At 40.9% G+C, this 15,795-nt stretch overlaps 2 protein-coding genes across 6 annotated transcripts in view; one reads left to right on the top strand and one right to left on the bottom strand.

Annotated features, from left to right (window-relative positions):
• Positions 1–15,795, top strand: part of NEMP2 (nuclear envelope integral membrane protein 2) — a 59,918-nt gene that overhangs the window by 23,142 nt on the left and 20,981 nt on the right. Inside the window, exons 8-10 of one of the 3 annotated variants that reach the window (XR_009700485.1) lie at positions 8,208–8,338; positions 9,771–9,853; positions 10,921–11,816. Coding sequence is in view for 1 of the 3 variants with exons in the window: in XM_061185826.1 (XP_061041809.1) it covers positions 8,208–8,304 (97 nt within the window). In the remaining 2 variants the exon portion in view is untranslated. Of the gene's footprint in view, positions 1–8,207; positions 8,339–9,770; positions 10,256–10,920; positions 11,817–15,795 lie in introns of those variants that run through there. The other 2 variants (XR_009700486.1, XM_061185826.1) reach the window with 2 other exon arrangements.
• The window catches only part of MFSD6 (major facilitator superfamily domain containing 6), a 74,920-nt gene continuing 68,423 nt past the window's right edge, over positions 9,299–15,795 (bottom strand). For all 3 annotated transcript variants that reach the window (XM_061185781.1, XM_061185797.1, XM_061185788.1), the window contains 3 exons: positions 14,970–15,068; positions 13,460–13,740; positions 9,299–11,431 (listed from right to left, as the gene is read on the bottom strand). In XM_061185781.1, coding sequence (XP_061041764.1) covers positions 11,228–11,431; positions 13,460–13,740; positions 14,970–15,068 — 584 coding nt within the window. In that variant the 3' untranslated portion in view covers positions 9,299–11,227. The remainder of the gene's footprint in view (positions 11,432–13,459; positions 13,741–14,969; positions 15,069–15,795) is intronic.

Raw genomic sequence — 15,795 nt, 5'->3', positions numbered from 1 at the left:
GGCTTTCTCTAGTTGCGGCGAGCGGGGGCTACTCTTCGTTGCAGTGCACGGGCTTCTCATTGCAGTGGCTTCTCTTGTTGCAGAGCACGGGCTCTAGGCTCACGGGCTGCAGTGGTTGTGGCACGCGGGCTCAGTAGTTGTGGCTCGCAGGCTCTAGAGCACAGGCTCAGTAGTTGTGGCGCACAGGCTTAGTTGCTCTGTGGCATGTGGGATCTTTCCGGATCAGGGCTCGAACTCATGTCCCCTACATTGGGAGGCGGATTCTTAACCACTGCGCCACCAGGGAAGCCCCTCGACTGGCCTATTTTAAAAAATTGTTTAGTTATACGTGTTTATAACAATTTCCTACAAAACAGATTTGTGATCTTTCTTATAGAGAACAAATCATTTTTCTTCTTGTGGTTCATGATTTTAGACTCCAGAGTGAAATGAGGGACTAACCATGAGCTTTGACCCTGAGGAAAAGAGGCCAAAACATTGGTCTGAGAAAAGATCTGAGCATGGCAAAACAATCCAAGGGTTAAGATGTTGCTAACTTCTCTTTAAGAATCAAACGCAGGCTCTTTTGCTGTGGTGGGGCCATAAAGAGTAGCAGCATAAAGAATGAGGAATCTCCCTTTTCTAGAAGGGTTATGGAGGAGGGACACACAGATCATTTGGGCACTGCTTTCCGGAACCAAATTTGGTATAGCGTTTTTCTAAATCGTTGAATAAGAGTGTGGCTGCCTGTTTGTAATTCTTTAGATTGATTTCCAAATGATATTTTCTCATTGAAGCAGTGTGTCAGTGTTCTACGGGTCTCTATTTTTGCCAGACACCTTTTAATATCAGGAGCTTTGCTATTTTTGTGAAATACGCTAAATTTAATCTGTGCTTTCACATAGACTTTGATATAAAAAATTCAAAGTATCTTCCATTCAGATTTATGAAGATGATGACTTTTGTAAGTGTAAACAGTTGTAATAGCGTTTTTGTTACAGTTTAATCTGATTTTTATTTTTTGTAATTCTGTTTATTGGTGCTATATTATAAATGTATCAGATGTGTTTGTGGTTGTGCTCACCAAGAGGCGGTGTGTGTACTACAAAATGTGTGTGTGCATAACGTGTGCAGTCTGCTGGAGTTCCCAGGGGACACCCAGCCAAGACAGCCACTGGGCCTCACCTGCGCCAGGGTGAACAGGTGCCGACAGTAGAAGAAAGCAGTTCCTGGTGGGCCAAGAAGCTAGGTGTAGCTGTTTTTATTGTGATTTTTATTGCAATAAAAATAGCTAAAGGAAGAGAAAAAGAGCAACAAGAGGCTTTGGGGATATTGTTTTTCATGTTTACTTTTAGAGGAAACCATGGATTTGTCAGTTTCTGTTACATGAGTACTGTGAGAAGCTAAATAATTAAAAGCATTGCTTTCGATATATTGGGTGTATTTCTGTTGTGTTTATTTGAATTGGGGTTCGTTGTAGTGCTGATCATAGGTCTAGTCCCCATCAAGCAGTGTGTATGACAGCTCCTCTAAGAGATCTTTTTTCTCTCCTTCCCTTCTTCCCTTCCCCTGTCTATCCGTCTGTCTCTCTCTCCCCCCACCCCACTCCCTCTCTCCTCTTTTTCTTCATTTATTTAAAGGCCTTTAAACAATTTAAATGACCATTCAGTAAAATGGTTATACCCTTCACAGGTTGTTGACAGTTGGTTCTGTGCCTCATGCCACCCTAGGTGTGCAGTTGTGGAGCACAACAGAACCTTTGTTGTGTTAGTGCGCCCACGAGGTGCCTCACAGAAGCTCACTGTTGTTAGCAAGTTGGACTGTTTGACCCCAAAACATATGAGTGAGATGTAGTGTAGGTCACCATGCTTAAACAGTCATATTCAATGTTATTTTTTAAAGGTTTTTAAAAAATATTATTTTTGGCCACGTCGGGTCTTAGTTGTGGCACGCGGGATCTTTCATTGCAGCACGCCGGCTTCTCTCTCGTTGTGGCGCACATGCTCAGTAGTTGTGGTGTGCAGGCTTAGTTGCCCCGCATCATGTGGGATCTCAGTTCCGCGACCTGGGATCGAACCCACGTCCCCTGCGTTGGAAGGCAGATTCTTAACCAGTGGACCACCAGGGAAGTCCCTATTTTTTAAAGGTTTTAAAACACATTTTACATATCACAAAAAATGCTTTGTCAATTAGTTGTATAGTTTGCCAATAATACTTAGAGCTGAATTACAGGGAAGTGTCCATCTGACATTTAGGACAATACTTGAATTTATGACTTTTTAAATCTAGAAATTTATGAGATTTTAGATATTAAGAGGTTTGGAATAGCTGACATCGAAACATGTGGAAGAATTAAGGCCTCCAGAATGTCAAGAAAAGAAAAAGGATCTTATATTATTTGTATGTGATTATTCCCCAGAGTTAGAGAAGTACAATATTTAAATCACCTTTTTCTTTTGTCCAACTGAAAAAAGGATCCTATGCATAGATAACATAATAGATGTGAAATTTTGAAGATCCCCCACAGTGAGACAGGTATTTTTATCTGACCCGGGAGCCAGCTGTTTTCTGTATATTTTGAATATTAACCCCTTGTTGGTCGCATCATTTGCAAATATTTTCTCCCATTCCAATTTTTTTTTCCCCGATAGGTTGTCTTTTCATTTTGTTGATGGTTTCTTTGCTGTGCAAAAACTTTTAAGTTTGATCAGGTCCCGTTAGTTTACTTTTGCTTTTATTTTTTTTGCCTTGGGAGACTGATCCAAGAAAATATTACTGTGATTTATGACAGAGTGTTTCACCTGTGTTCTTTTCTAGGAGTTTTATGGTTTCATGTCTTACATTTAGGTCTTTTAACCATTTTGAGTTTATTTTTGTATATGGTGTGAGGCAATGTTCTAATCTCTTTGTTTTACATGTGGCTGTCCAGCTTTCCCAGCACTATTTGTTGGAGAGACTGTCTTTTCTCCACTGTATATTCTTGCCTCCTTTGTCACAGATTAATTGACCATAGGTGTGTGGGTTTGTTTCTGGGGTCTCTACTGTGTTCTGTTGATCTATGTGTTTGTTTTTGTGCCAATACCATGCTGTTTTGGTTACTGTAGCTTTGTAGTATAGTCTGACGTCTGGGAGGGTTACACCTCCAGCATTGTTCTTTGTTCTCAGGATTGCTTTGGCACTTTGGGGTCTTTTGTGGTTCCATATAAATTTTTGGATTATTTGTTCTAGTTCTGTGGAAAATGTCCTGGTGTTTTGATAGGGATTGCATTATGTTGGTAGATTGCTTTGGGTAGTATGGCCATTTTAATAATAATGATTCTTCCAATCTAAAAGCATGGGATATCTTTCCATTTCTTTGAATCTTCATTTTCCTTCATCAATATTTTATAGTTTTCAGCATATAGGTCTTTCACCTTGGTTAAGTTTATTCCTAGATATTTTATTCTTTTTGATGTGATTTTAAATGGGATTGTTTTTTCACTTTCTTTTTCTGATATTTCATTATTAGTGTATAGAAATATTTTGCATTTTGTGTATATTAATCTTGTATCCTGCAACCTTGCTGAATTCATTTATTAGTTTTAATAGTTTTGGGGTGGAGACTCTAGGGTTCCCTGTATAGAATATCATGTCATGGGCAAATATTACAGTTTCACCTCTTCTCTTCTAATTTGGATACCTTTTATTTTTCTTGTCTGATTGCTCTGTCTGGGACTTCCAATACTATGAGAGTAGACATCCTTGTCTTGTTCCTGAATTTAGTAGGAAGCTTTCAGCTTTCCACCATTGGGTATTGTGTTGGCTGTGGGTTTGTAGTAAATGGCCTTTATTATGTTGAGATATGTTCCCTTCTCTATCCACTTTGATGAGAGTTTTGGTTTTTTGTGGGGTTTTTTCCCCTCAGCAAACAAAAGATCCTTTACTGAATCCTGAGTGTGAAAATCTACCATTTAGTTCATTCTCCCTTCTCCCCATGAGATTCAATAATCCCTTGATTTGCATGGAACATTGGTGTGTCTGCTTGTTCTTGCTGTTGTGTCCATTTTGTTGTTCTGATGAGAGTTTTATCATGAATGGATGTTGAATTTTGTCAGATGCTTTTTGTGCATCTATTGAGATGATCGTTTGGTTTTTGTCTTTCCTTTTGTTAATGTGGTGTATCACGTTGATTGATTTATGTGTGTTGAACCATCCTTGTGACCCCGGAATAAATTCAACTTGATCATGCTATATGATCCTTTTAATGCATTGTTGGATTCAGTTTGCTAATATTCTTTTTTTTTTTAACATCTTTATTGGAGTATAATTGCTTTACAATGGTGTGTTAGTTTCTGCTTTATAACAAAGTGAATCAGTTATACATATACATATTTCCCCATATCTCTTCCCTCTTGCATCTCCCTCCCTCTCACCCTCCCTATCCCACCCCTCTACGTGGTCACAAAGCACTGAGCTGATCTCCCTGTGCTATGCAGCTGCTTCCCACTAGCTATCTACTTTACGTTTGGTAGTGTATATATGTCCATGCCACTCTCTCACTTTGTCCCAGCTTACCCTTCCCCCTCCCCGTATCCTCAAGTCCATTCTCTAGTAGGTCTGCATCTTTATTCCCGTGTTGTCCCTAGGTTCTTCATGACCAATTTTTTTTTTTTTTTTTTTTAGATTCCATATATATGTGTTAGCATACGGTATTTGTTTTTCTCTTTCTGACTTACTTCACTCTGTATGACAGTCTCTAGGTCCATCCACCTCACTACAAATAACTCAGTTTCGTTCCTTTTTATGGCTGAGTAATATTCCACTGTATATATGTGCCACATCTTCTTTATTCATTCATCTGTTGATGGACACTTAGGTTGCTTCCATGTCCTGGCTATTGTAAAGAGAGCTGCAATGAACATTTTGGTACATGACTCTTTTTTTTTTTTAACTTTTTTTTTTTTTTTTTTTTTTTATTTATTTATGGCTGTGTTGGGTCTTCGTTTCTGTGCGAGGGCTTTCTCCAGTTGCAGCAAGTGGGGGCCACTCTTCATTGCGGTGCGCGGGCCTCTCACTATCACGGCCTCTCTTGTTGCGGGGCGCAGGCTCCAGACGCGCAGGCTCAGCAATTGTGGCTCACGGGCCTAGTCGCTCCGCAGCATGTGGGATCTTCCCAGACCAGGGCTCGAACCTGTGTCACCTGCATTGGCAGGCAGATTCTCATCCACTGCGCCACCAGGGAAGCCCCATGACTCTTTTTGAATTATGGTTTTCTCAGGGTATATGCCCAGTAGTGGGATTGCTGGGTCGTATGATAGTTCTATTTTTAGTTTTTTAAGGAACCTCCATACTGTTCTCCATAGTGGCTGTATCAATTTACATTCCCACCAACAGTGCAAGAGGGTTCCCTTTTCTCCATACCCTCTCCAGCATTTATTGTTTGTAGATTTTTTGATGATGGCCATTCTGACCGGTGTGAGATGATACCTCATTGTAGTTTTGAGTTGCATTTCTCTAATGATTAATGATGTTGAGCATTCTTTCATGTGTTTGTTGGCAATCTGTGTATCTTCTTTGGAGAAATGTCTATTTAGGTCTTCTGCCCATTTTTGGACTGGGTTGTTTGTTTTTTTGATATTGAGCTGCATGAGCTGCTTGTAAATTTTGGAGATTAATCCTTTGTCAGTTGCTTCATTTGCAAATATTTTCTCCCATTCTGAGGGTTGTCTTTTTGTCTTGTTTATGGTTTCCTTTGCTGTGCAAAAGCTTTGAAGTTTCATTAGGTCCCATTTGTTTATTTTTGTTTTTATTTCCATTTCTCTAGGAGGTGGGTCAAAAAGGATCTTGCTGGGATTTATGTCATAGAGTGTTCTGCCTATGTTTTCCTCTAAGAGTTTTATAGTATCTGGCCTTACATTTAGGTCTTTAATCCATTTTGAGTTTATTTTGGTGTATGGTGTTAGGGAGTGTTCTAATTTCATTCTTTTACATGTAGCTGTCCAGTTTTCCCAGCATAACTTATTGAAGAGGCTGTCTTTTCTCCACTGTATATTCTTGCCTCCTTTATCAAAGATAAGGTGACCATATGTGTCTGGGTTTATCTCTGGGCTTTCTATCCTGTTCCATTGAAGTTTGCTAATATTCTGCTGAGGATTTTTGCATCTGTATTCATCAAAGATATTGGCTTCTGATTTTCTTTTTTCGTAGTGTCTTTGTCTGGTTTTGGTGTCAGGGTAATGGTGGCCTCGTAGAATGAATTTGGGAGTGTTCCTTTCTCTTCAGTTTTTTGGAATAGTTTGAGAAGGATAGGTATAAGTTCTTCTTTATATGCTTGGTAGAATTTCCCAGTGAAGCCGTCTGGTCCTGGACTTTTATTTGCAGGGAGTTTTTATCATTACAGATTCTATTTCACTTCTAGTGATTGGTCTGTTCAAATTGTTTGTTTCTTCTTGACTCAGTCTTGGCAGGCTGAATATTTCTAGAAATTTGTCCATTTCTTCTGGGCTGTCCAATTTGTTGCCATATAACATTACTTGTCATTTTTCCCCATTCTCTTCAACTTATGTTTTGATTAATTTTGTCCCTTAACTAATTCATATCTCCAACCACTTAATGTTTACAATGCATGTTGGAACTGAATGTCTTACTAGACAGCTTATTAGGTATAGGTAAACGTTTAACATAGCACTGTAGTTTGGGAGCATGCAATATGGTTATAGATTAATGTTAACAAAGTACTAAGAGCTAGGGCCTGGATGGGGAAATAAGACAGCACTCCCCTTGCCATGCATGGGCTATTTGTCACACAAAAATAATGGCAACATTTATGGAGTGTTTACTGTGTGTCAGGTATGTCATTTAACCATCAAAAGAACCTGTAAGGCAGATAATGTAATCATCTTAATTTTACAGAGGAGGGCCGTGAGACCCAGAGAGGTTACTTAATGTGAGTTCTCACTGGCAGAACTAAGACTCAAATCCAGACAATGGGGCTCCAGAGCCGGCAATCCTAACCCCAGCACTATAAGGTCCTTGGGTTGCCATCTAAAGACTGGGACCTCCCTGGAGCCACAGTGGGGCAAGTGGTCCTGTATTAGCCGCCCGAAGCAGGTGGGAGTTGAGTGAGAGTAAGGCGCCCACCTGGACTGGCTCATTTCTTCCCCATTCTAGACATCACCAAGTTTCCAGTTACTCTCTTATCTTAAACTGCAGTTTGTCCTCTCATAAGGTAAATTACTTAGTGATTTGAGAACCCACTCCCCCTTTCTCTCATCACTTTATTCTGTTCCCATCCAGGCACTGACCTCTCTCCCATCTGCCTGATGGTTTGGAATTTTTGAGCCAGGTATTCTTAGAACTTTGCTGAAATGACACAGGAGTGGTTTGGGGCTTCAGAAGTAGCTTTGTCTTGTCCCACTGCACCCAAGGAGAGAATAATTTCTGAAGGGAAAATCATCTTTTATTTGCCTACAGTCAGCTCTGTCACAGCATGCCCCCATCTTCACAGAATAATGTTAATTTTAGGGTCCAGCCTTTCACAATGAAGATAAGAAAATAAGACCCAGAGATCTCCCAAAGGTAATTTCTTCCTCTGTTCCTGCACTGTCTAGTATGGTAGCCACAAGCCACAGATGGCTGTTTAAATTTAAATAACATGAGAGGGACTTCCCTGTTGGTGCAGTGGTTAAGAATCCACCTGCCAATGCAGGGGACACGGGTTCAAGCCCTTGTCCAGGAAGATCCCACATGCCGCAGAGCAACTAAGCCCATGCACCAGAACTACTGAGCCTGTGCTCTAGATCCCGCGAGCCACAACTACTGAGCCCACATGCCACAACCACTGAGCCCACGAGCCACAACTACTGCGCTCGCGTGCCTGGAGCCCATGTTCTGCAACAAGAGAAGCCACTGCAATGAGAAGCCCGCGCATCGCGACGAAAAGTAGTCCCCACTCGCCACAACTAGAGAAAGCCGGCGCACAGCAACGAAGACCCAATGCAGCCAAAAATTAATTAATTAATTAGTTAAAAAAATAAAATAAATAACATGAGAAATCTAATTCCTCAGATGCACTAGCCACCTTGTAAGCACTTAATAGCCACCTGTGGCTAATGGCCACCACACCTGACAGTGCTGCTCTACGAAGCTGTTGCCTCAGGATACTGAGCGGTGGGTGTGTCTGCTGGCCCTTCCCAGCTCCTGTGGCACTGGTCTTCAGAGTCCCTGCAACCTCCAAGTTTTCTCTGCAGGGTTGCCAGACCTTCTGAGTTATCTCCAGAGCGGCACTCACGACTAACAGAGCAGCAGGAGTTTGCAGGCGCTGGATTTCTGTGTATCTGGGAGTAGCTAGCAATCCTAAATGGAACTGCAGCCACACAGGGTGAGTATCAGGCACACAAGATAAGGGTCAGAATGGCCGGGGCTGCTTTCAGGCTTGTTCTACCGCAACAGAAGCAGAGAGTGGCCTCCCCGCCTCCTGGGGTTGGAGAAGGTCCTGGGTGGACCTGCACTTGGGCGTCAGGCGGGTCTGAGTTTGAATCCTGGCACTGTGACCTTGTTCCCATAACGTAAGCCGAGTTCAGCTCCAAAATCCTCATATTAAAAGAGGGGATAGTGATATGTATTACAGTGCGTTGTTGTTAGGACAAAACGATAATGTCATCAGCACACGCCAAGCACCCAGTAACAGTGGGTGTGGCTCCCTGTTTCCTGGAATCATTGCTTAACTCCAGATTGGCTGCAAGGAATACCACTTAAATAATGGTCTCAGCACCAGCAGTAGCCTCCACGCCCAGCAGTCTTGGAGGAACGGCAAATCAGAGGGAAGCACTTAGCCAACTGTCTGCTTCGTGTGGCCCGTGACAAGATTAATAAGCCAGTAAGGCAGCGATATTCTTCCTATGAATTCCTTAGGCTTTTCATGAGGTTTATTGGCTGGTGGAGGTATATGTGTTATTGTCATCTATTATTCTACTTAAGGCCTTGAGTAATAGTTTAATAATTAGTAACTAACCTCTTTGGATCCACATGAGCTCAGCACTTTGCGTAATTCACTTTTTCTACAATTATGGGGAAAAGCATATGAAACAAGTCATTAAGGTTGTGATTACCGACCTGGGCTTTGTGACCTCCCTGGGTATTTCCAGGGGATCGCAAAGGGGATTAGAAAATTCTCAAATCAAAATTTAATTTGAATTCACTTTAATTTTTTTTTAAAATGGCACTTTGAGGACAGGAGGAAGTCACAAAGGCCACAAACCCATGAAGGTGTCTGCTCTACAAGGCTGGAAATTACTGCACTGTTTAATCACCTCTCACAGTAAATGTCTCATAACAAAAGGCCTGTAGAGTTTGATCTCATTCGTTACAGAGTGAAGGACTTTTATTTGTTTGGTCACATCATTATCATTTAAGAAATACTTAAAAATGGTATTTATTTTTATTTCAACATGTCAACTGTGCATTTCCAAAACAGCAGGCTTTTCAGAGGAATAAATCAGAACTGTAAACACAAGACACAGTAGAAGTTTTTTGACTTCCTACAGTCAGTTTCACAAATCCACATACTGTACATTCATAGGTGAGGTTCAGCCTGTCACCCATTTCTTTATTTCTATAATTACATAAGCATAATAAATACATCTGATTTTTAAAGGTCACTTAAAATGAGTCATGATAATTTACAGTACAGTACATTTCAGTTCAAGTGCAAAAATAACTATTTGCTTAATTCTATTTCTTCCCGTTATTTTGTTTTTAAGCTGTGTTCTGTGGTGAAGCTAGATATCCAAGTGTAGACTTTCTTCTTCCAGATGCAGTTGTGGGCAGAAGTATGGTATCGTGGAGAAGCCCTCACTTTATAATTGGTCCTGCCTAATCAGAGTCAGAGAGTAAGGTGAGTTGCTCATTTTTTAACTCTGTTCTTTTCTTTCCTCTCTCCTGTGCTCATCCACAGTATTGTACACACTATATAATTGACCTTCCTTCAGCTAAAGCAATGTTCCCTTGTCCACAGCCCTCCCCCAAGGCTTCCTATAACCTCAGCTTTCATTTTTAGCAGCAAGCTTTATGCATGAGTCACCCGGCCATTGTCCTGACTGTAGCTGTAATATTTACAGTAGCATGCCGGTATCTGAACTGTCCAGTGTCTGACTATGTCTTCATGGGAAAGAATATACTGAGATTTGTTTCTTTAGTCATTGGAAAGTGTACTTACTTCTTATTTCTGTCTTTTCCATTCCTGGTTTCCTATTCACCACCTTTTCCCCTCACCAAAAACAAAACAAAAAAACTGAACCAGTATGTAATTTTTAAAAATTGTATCCCTTCCCCAGGCACTTAAATCTTATACTGTTATTTGTAAGTAGTACTGCTTAATTAAAGAAACCCTTAGGAATTCAGTGATTTTGTGTGTGTGTTTTAGTCCATCAGCTAATTAGAGCCCAAATCACTATAAAGTTGTAAATAGTGATAGAGGCTATTTACAGTATCAATATATTTAGTAAACCCTTGTCTATCAAGCCACAGGATACTAAGTTGGTTGGTTTATGTCAAATACTCCCTCCTCTGGTCTTAAAGCCCATTTAAAACAAAAGGCATTTTAAAGCTCAGCTTAGCTTGCAGTAGTCAGTAACAGCTTTTGCCACTCAAAGAACTGACTATTTTCATTATACACCATACCCATATAAAAATATATTTGCTAGAGATATGCCAAGTTTCTGATGAAACGTCTTCCTTTTTTTTTTAAACAAAAGCATAGATGCCACTAACTTTTATCTGGTTACTTTTAAAATACGTCTTAAATTTTTTTTAATTGTTCTCTTTAAGAGAAACAAAATTATAGATGTATTCTGTTTCTTCCCAGTTTGCATTAAGAACCAAATAATTAGGATAAATAATCAGAAGAGGGAAATTATAGCAGCATTCACCTTGAAACACTTTTCTTTCCCTCCACGCATTTAGTGTAACTGCTGGTTTCGACGCTTACTGCCCTGGCAGAGAAGTCCTGTAGTCCTTAACCTACCAATCCAAGAACTGAACGTCCTCACTGAGATCCATTTTCCTTCTGTGACTCTAGCGGGACTACGGAAGTTGACCTATTTCTGCCAATATGTACTGTAGCTTCTATATGTGTGAGTGTGTGTGTGTATTTCTGCGTTGATGAGTTCAGGTGCTCAGCAGCGTATGTGGTGCTGTGCTCCTCGAGGTGCTCCCTCTGTGCTGGCAGAGGAGCCCAGTTCCATGCAGGGTGTGAGACGAGCAGGACCCCTCAGTGTCCCCCAGAGGCAGGCTGAGCCTGCTGGTCCTCAGCCTCCTCCCTGCGCGGGTCTACACCGGGGTGAGTGGGGCTGCTCTGCGTCTGAGATGCTGCTGCTTGAGGGGACGGCTGGTTTCTCGATGGGTCAGAGGGAGCCTCACATGGTCCAGGCCGGGCTCCACCAGTTGGAGAAGTTTCCTGATCCTCACTGGTCCCCTGGAAGGAAAAAACAGGAGGTGCCCCATGGTCAATGCTAGCAAACTTTTTATATGCTTTCAAGTAAGATATAGGAAACATGGGGAGATCATCCTGAAGTAACCACTTCAGGAAACAAGTAACAGAGGAATAAGGATAGAATGTCTTTCTTACCTTTCATCTCCTTTCCTACGTGCAACTGTCCAAGCCGCATGAAAAACACAGACACTATAAGCAGACGTATCTTGTGGATAAAGGAACGTTACTACCAACATGCCTGTTACTCCTAGGAGAACAATTTATATCAGCACATATCTACTGGGCCCCCACCAGCCATTGTGGCAAGTCACTGGGCAAGCGGCACGGAACGGGAACTCAGGCCACTTGCTAAGACCAGAGAATTCAAGGCTGGAAAGCACCTTGTCCAACAGGAAGTGAGGAAGGCATCCTCAGCCTCGGAGACAGGGCCAGGAAAAGAAGGTCCTGAAATTGAGTCCTGATGTATAGTTGGGATTTTAAAGTACACACTAAAAGTTAAATAAGAGAGAACATCCACGTAAAAAAAGTAATGTAAACAAGCACGTATGTAACCCACTGGCTTGAGTAACTGAGTACCTATCACTCCAGCACATCACCTGCAGCATGTCTGTAAAATGCCACACTCCTGATTTGTAAAAATCAGGAAACATTTCTTTTTTAATGGATTTTCCTCTGAATTAGTACCCATCACTTCAAAGAGCTGAGCAGCAAAAAAGAAAAAAAAAAAAAAGTTTTATTTCTGTAATTAATTCTAAACTGTGAAAGAAAAAATATTAGTATAATGACTTCTTCATAAGAGTAGCTAAGCCATACCAGCCAGGTTTTATTAATCTTAATATATCAGAAAAAATTTTAATGATACTTAAGCCTAATAGGCTTCTGTGAAAACAAGGGTGAGTATCCAAAGTAATGAAAACACTGCCATTCAGGCAGAACTCATCTTTCCTCCTGCATCTCCTCCTTGCTTCCCATCCTTTATATGCTCCTCCCACCCTGATATCTTCCTTGACTTGTGAGCAGAGGATTTGTGAGTTTATTATCTTGATAAACCAGTAGGGTCATACATGGACTAGAATGCATCCTGGTTATCAGCGAACATGGACTAGAACGCATCCTGGTTATCAGCGAAGAATCAGATTTGGTTTAAATTAGAGAAATATTACATGTCAGTTTACAAAATTGTGATAAATTTAATTAAGGTAGTTCAAATTAAGGAAATGACTCAAACTACTCTTAAAGTCTTTCCCCTTTATTTTTTTTCCTCCTGTGTCCTCTGAAGCTACTCTAGATATAGAGCTGACATGATTCATCAAGTGAAAGGGAGTGATTCATAAAAACACAGGGACGTAGACTCATTACTTTGGCCAAACTGTTCATAGAAGTCACGCTTAAACATTTTCCAAAAGTATTATATAGCTTCAGTTACAGTTACCTACAGTGTGTTTATCCATGCGATTCGACGCTCAGGAGAGACCACACCTCTAGGGACAAGAAAAACCACACTTTTTATCTTTCAGGTGAGCCCGCTAGCAAAACCACATTTCCACTGAGTTAGGTGTCCTGTCAGACCCATTTAGTGGCCTCAGAGTATTACTTAATTGATCAGATATTTATTGAGGTCCTATTATATAGAATGTCCCCATTAGAATTTTTAAATTACAGAGATTAATATATATAATTCACCAAGGCAAGAACCATATATCCACACTGTAACTCATGTCCACCAAAACAGACATTTCAAAGAAATATATAAAATCAGAATGGATTTATTTTCTTTCTTTCAAGAGGTACTGTCTTCTCTGTGAGGCCTTCCTGAACCCCATAAGGCAGAATTTTCCCTCTATGGAACCTTGTATACACCTCTATAATACACTTGTCACAAAGCACTGAAATTATTTGTCTGCATGTCTATGTCCCCCACCAGACCTCCCACAAATCTTGTTGAATGAATAACTGAATAACTGAAACAACTGAGCCTGCTTAAGGCAGGGCAGCAGAGGAACTTTTTACCTGTAAAGGCTGTATCTCAGAAGCACGGTTGTCTCTTGTTAGCTGCATCATCTCTTTAATTTGGTAGAGCGCGTAAACAAAGGTCACCCAGGGAGAGGAGCTGACCCCCCAGGCTGGCTTGTTCACATCCTCCTGTTCTTCCTGGTGCTTGGTTTTCTTGGGTGGAAGTCTGGGCTCAACGCGTGGCAGAACATCTTCTGTCTGTTGCTGGACCAAGTCAATGGTTGCTATGGGAACGGGACTAGAAGGAACAGGAATCCTCTCTGCCAGCATCGTCTTGTCTGGAGAGAAAGCCATGTTTAAATCATTTCTCAGAGTTTTTACATATTTAAACAGATGTATGTATGTATGTATAAATAAATAATAAAAACTGAACAAATGGACAACCTCGATAAGCCCATTCTGGTATGCTTGGGAATGTTGATACGTTGCTGTGTACCAAGGGTGGCTTCTCTACTTGGCGCAAGTACTGAGCAAATGAATGTGATGTTTACCTTCCAGGGTCTCCTTACAGGGCTTAATAGACATTAACTTATATTTATTTATGAAATGTATTGGTTCAGTTAACGTATGTAACATCTGTGGGGCATAGGTTATAGTGAATGTTGCCTTAGGCCCACTTACGGGATTGAGATTTTAAAGATAAGCATCAAAATAGGAAAAATCACACAGTAGCTGCTTTTATTGGCCTTTTACTGAAGGCATGGACTAAGCTGCATAAGAGATATGATCTAGTTAGGATTATAAAAGAACAAGAATAAGAAAAGTCAGTACTGGTCTTTCTTTTTGAGTAACTTGTTGGAATTAAAATCTGTCTCTGGGGTTTCTGTAACTAGTTAGTTTTTCTCTTAACAGAAGCACTTCAGGTACTTGAGGCAAACGCTCCTCAAAGGACAGGACACCACAGAAGGTGAGCCCTGTTCCAGGACCCAAGAGCTGAGAAAGAATATTTGTTTTAATGGTTGGCCTTCTTCATTGAAAAAAAAAAGTTGATTCCCCCAAAAAGTTGAAAGCTTGTTCTCATCAACACATTATATTGGATATAACCTTCTTTCTGTATAATACTTTTAAGAAGGCCATGCCTAATTAAGGGACAACTTCACATTTAAGGTTTAGACATTTTTATCAAATGAAGGTTAAAAGTATAGAGATTAATACCACTTCCTATCCCTAATAGTAAAATTACTGTATAATCCTATATGTATTTGATTTAAATTTTAAATCTCTTTAGAATACCAGAGAAATTTAAAACCAATACTTTCCCCAGTACCTTGTACCATAAAGCAAAACAAAAGCAAGCTGCTTAAAACAACCAGTATTCTTTTCAACACAGCAAGTGGCTTCTCTCCAGCAATGGTGCACATGAGTTCACTGATACACCACTGAGAAAATCTAGCCATGCAGGTCTGTGGTACACTCTTGTTGCCACCTCTGGGTTTCTGAGGGGTGTGTGTAGAATCCCCCATGGCTTCAACCTTTAGAACCATTAGGGAGCAGTGCACATGTTTACCTTCTTCCTCATCTGGCACTGCCAGCCACTGGATCAGGGCAAAGAGCAGGAGAATCACCAGGCAGGCCATGCCGATTCCTCGGAAGGTTGCAGCAGCCCCTGTGGAAACAGGCAGCACTCCGTAGAGTGATTCCCAGAAAGACAGGCAGCCCTCATCCAAAACTGTCAATGTTCTAAAGTTCAGCGCAAAGGCAGCAGAGCAAAGACTGGCAAATGGCCATTAGCTTCCTATAGTAGGAAAAGCACAGGTCTGCGTAGGTGTCACGAGATCCAAGTGCTGGTACTGGATATCTGTCATTGATCAAATTTTAAAACTGCATTTATAAAATAAAGGACTGTCTCCGAGTGCCTTTTTAAAATTCAGTGGTGCTCTCTTCATAAAGACCATTTACCTAACTATAGATTAAACAACCTTATTAATCTGTAATTACAACAGCCGAGCTCAGGTAGTGCTATAAATTCAGACATCTCTGAGCCCACCTTCTAGGGACCTGAATAGTCAAGATTCCTGGAGCAGAATAATGCCATCTCCACCTCAGCCCCGCCCTTGTATTTCCAATAAGGGAGATCTGACAGGGCAGACAGACTGTGTTATCACAGATGCAGTGACATTACCAAAGCCAGCATATAGTTAGATTTTTTTGGTTCAAAATCTCCTGATGGAACAACAATGATGAACTCTCTTTCCTCTAGCATTATTACCAGCAGGTTTAGGGTACTTTACTTCAAACCAAAAGCACGTGTGATTATTCATTTGTTTGGCTCCTTTGAGGTATCCGTGTAGCATCGCATTAAGCTGTCAGAGAAGCGTGCACGGTTACAAGCT

The sequence above is a fragment of the Eubalaena glacialis genome, chromosome 1 (assembly GCF_028564815.1).
Source record: "Eubalaena glacialis isolate mEubGla1 chromosome 1, mEubGla1.1.hap2.+ XY, whole genome shotgun sequence".
Lineage (NCBI taxonomy): Eukaryota > Metazoa > Chordata > Mammalia > Artiodactyla > Balaenidae > Eubalaena > Eubalaena glacialis.
The sequence above is the reverse complement of the archived record's forward strand: the minus strand, read 5'-3'. Positions and strand labels throughout refer to the sequence as shown.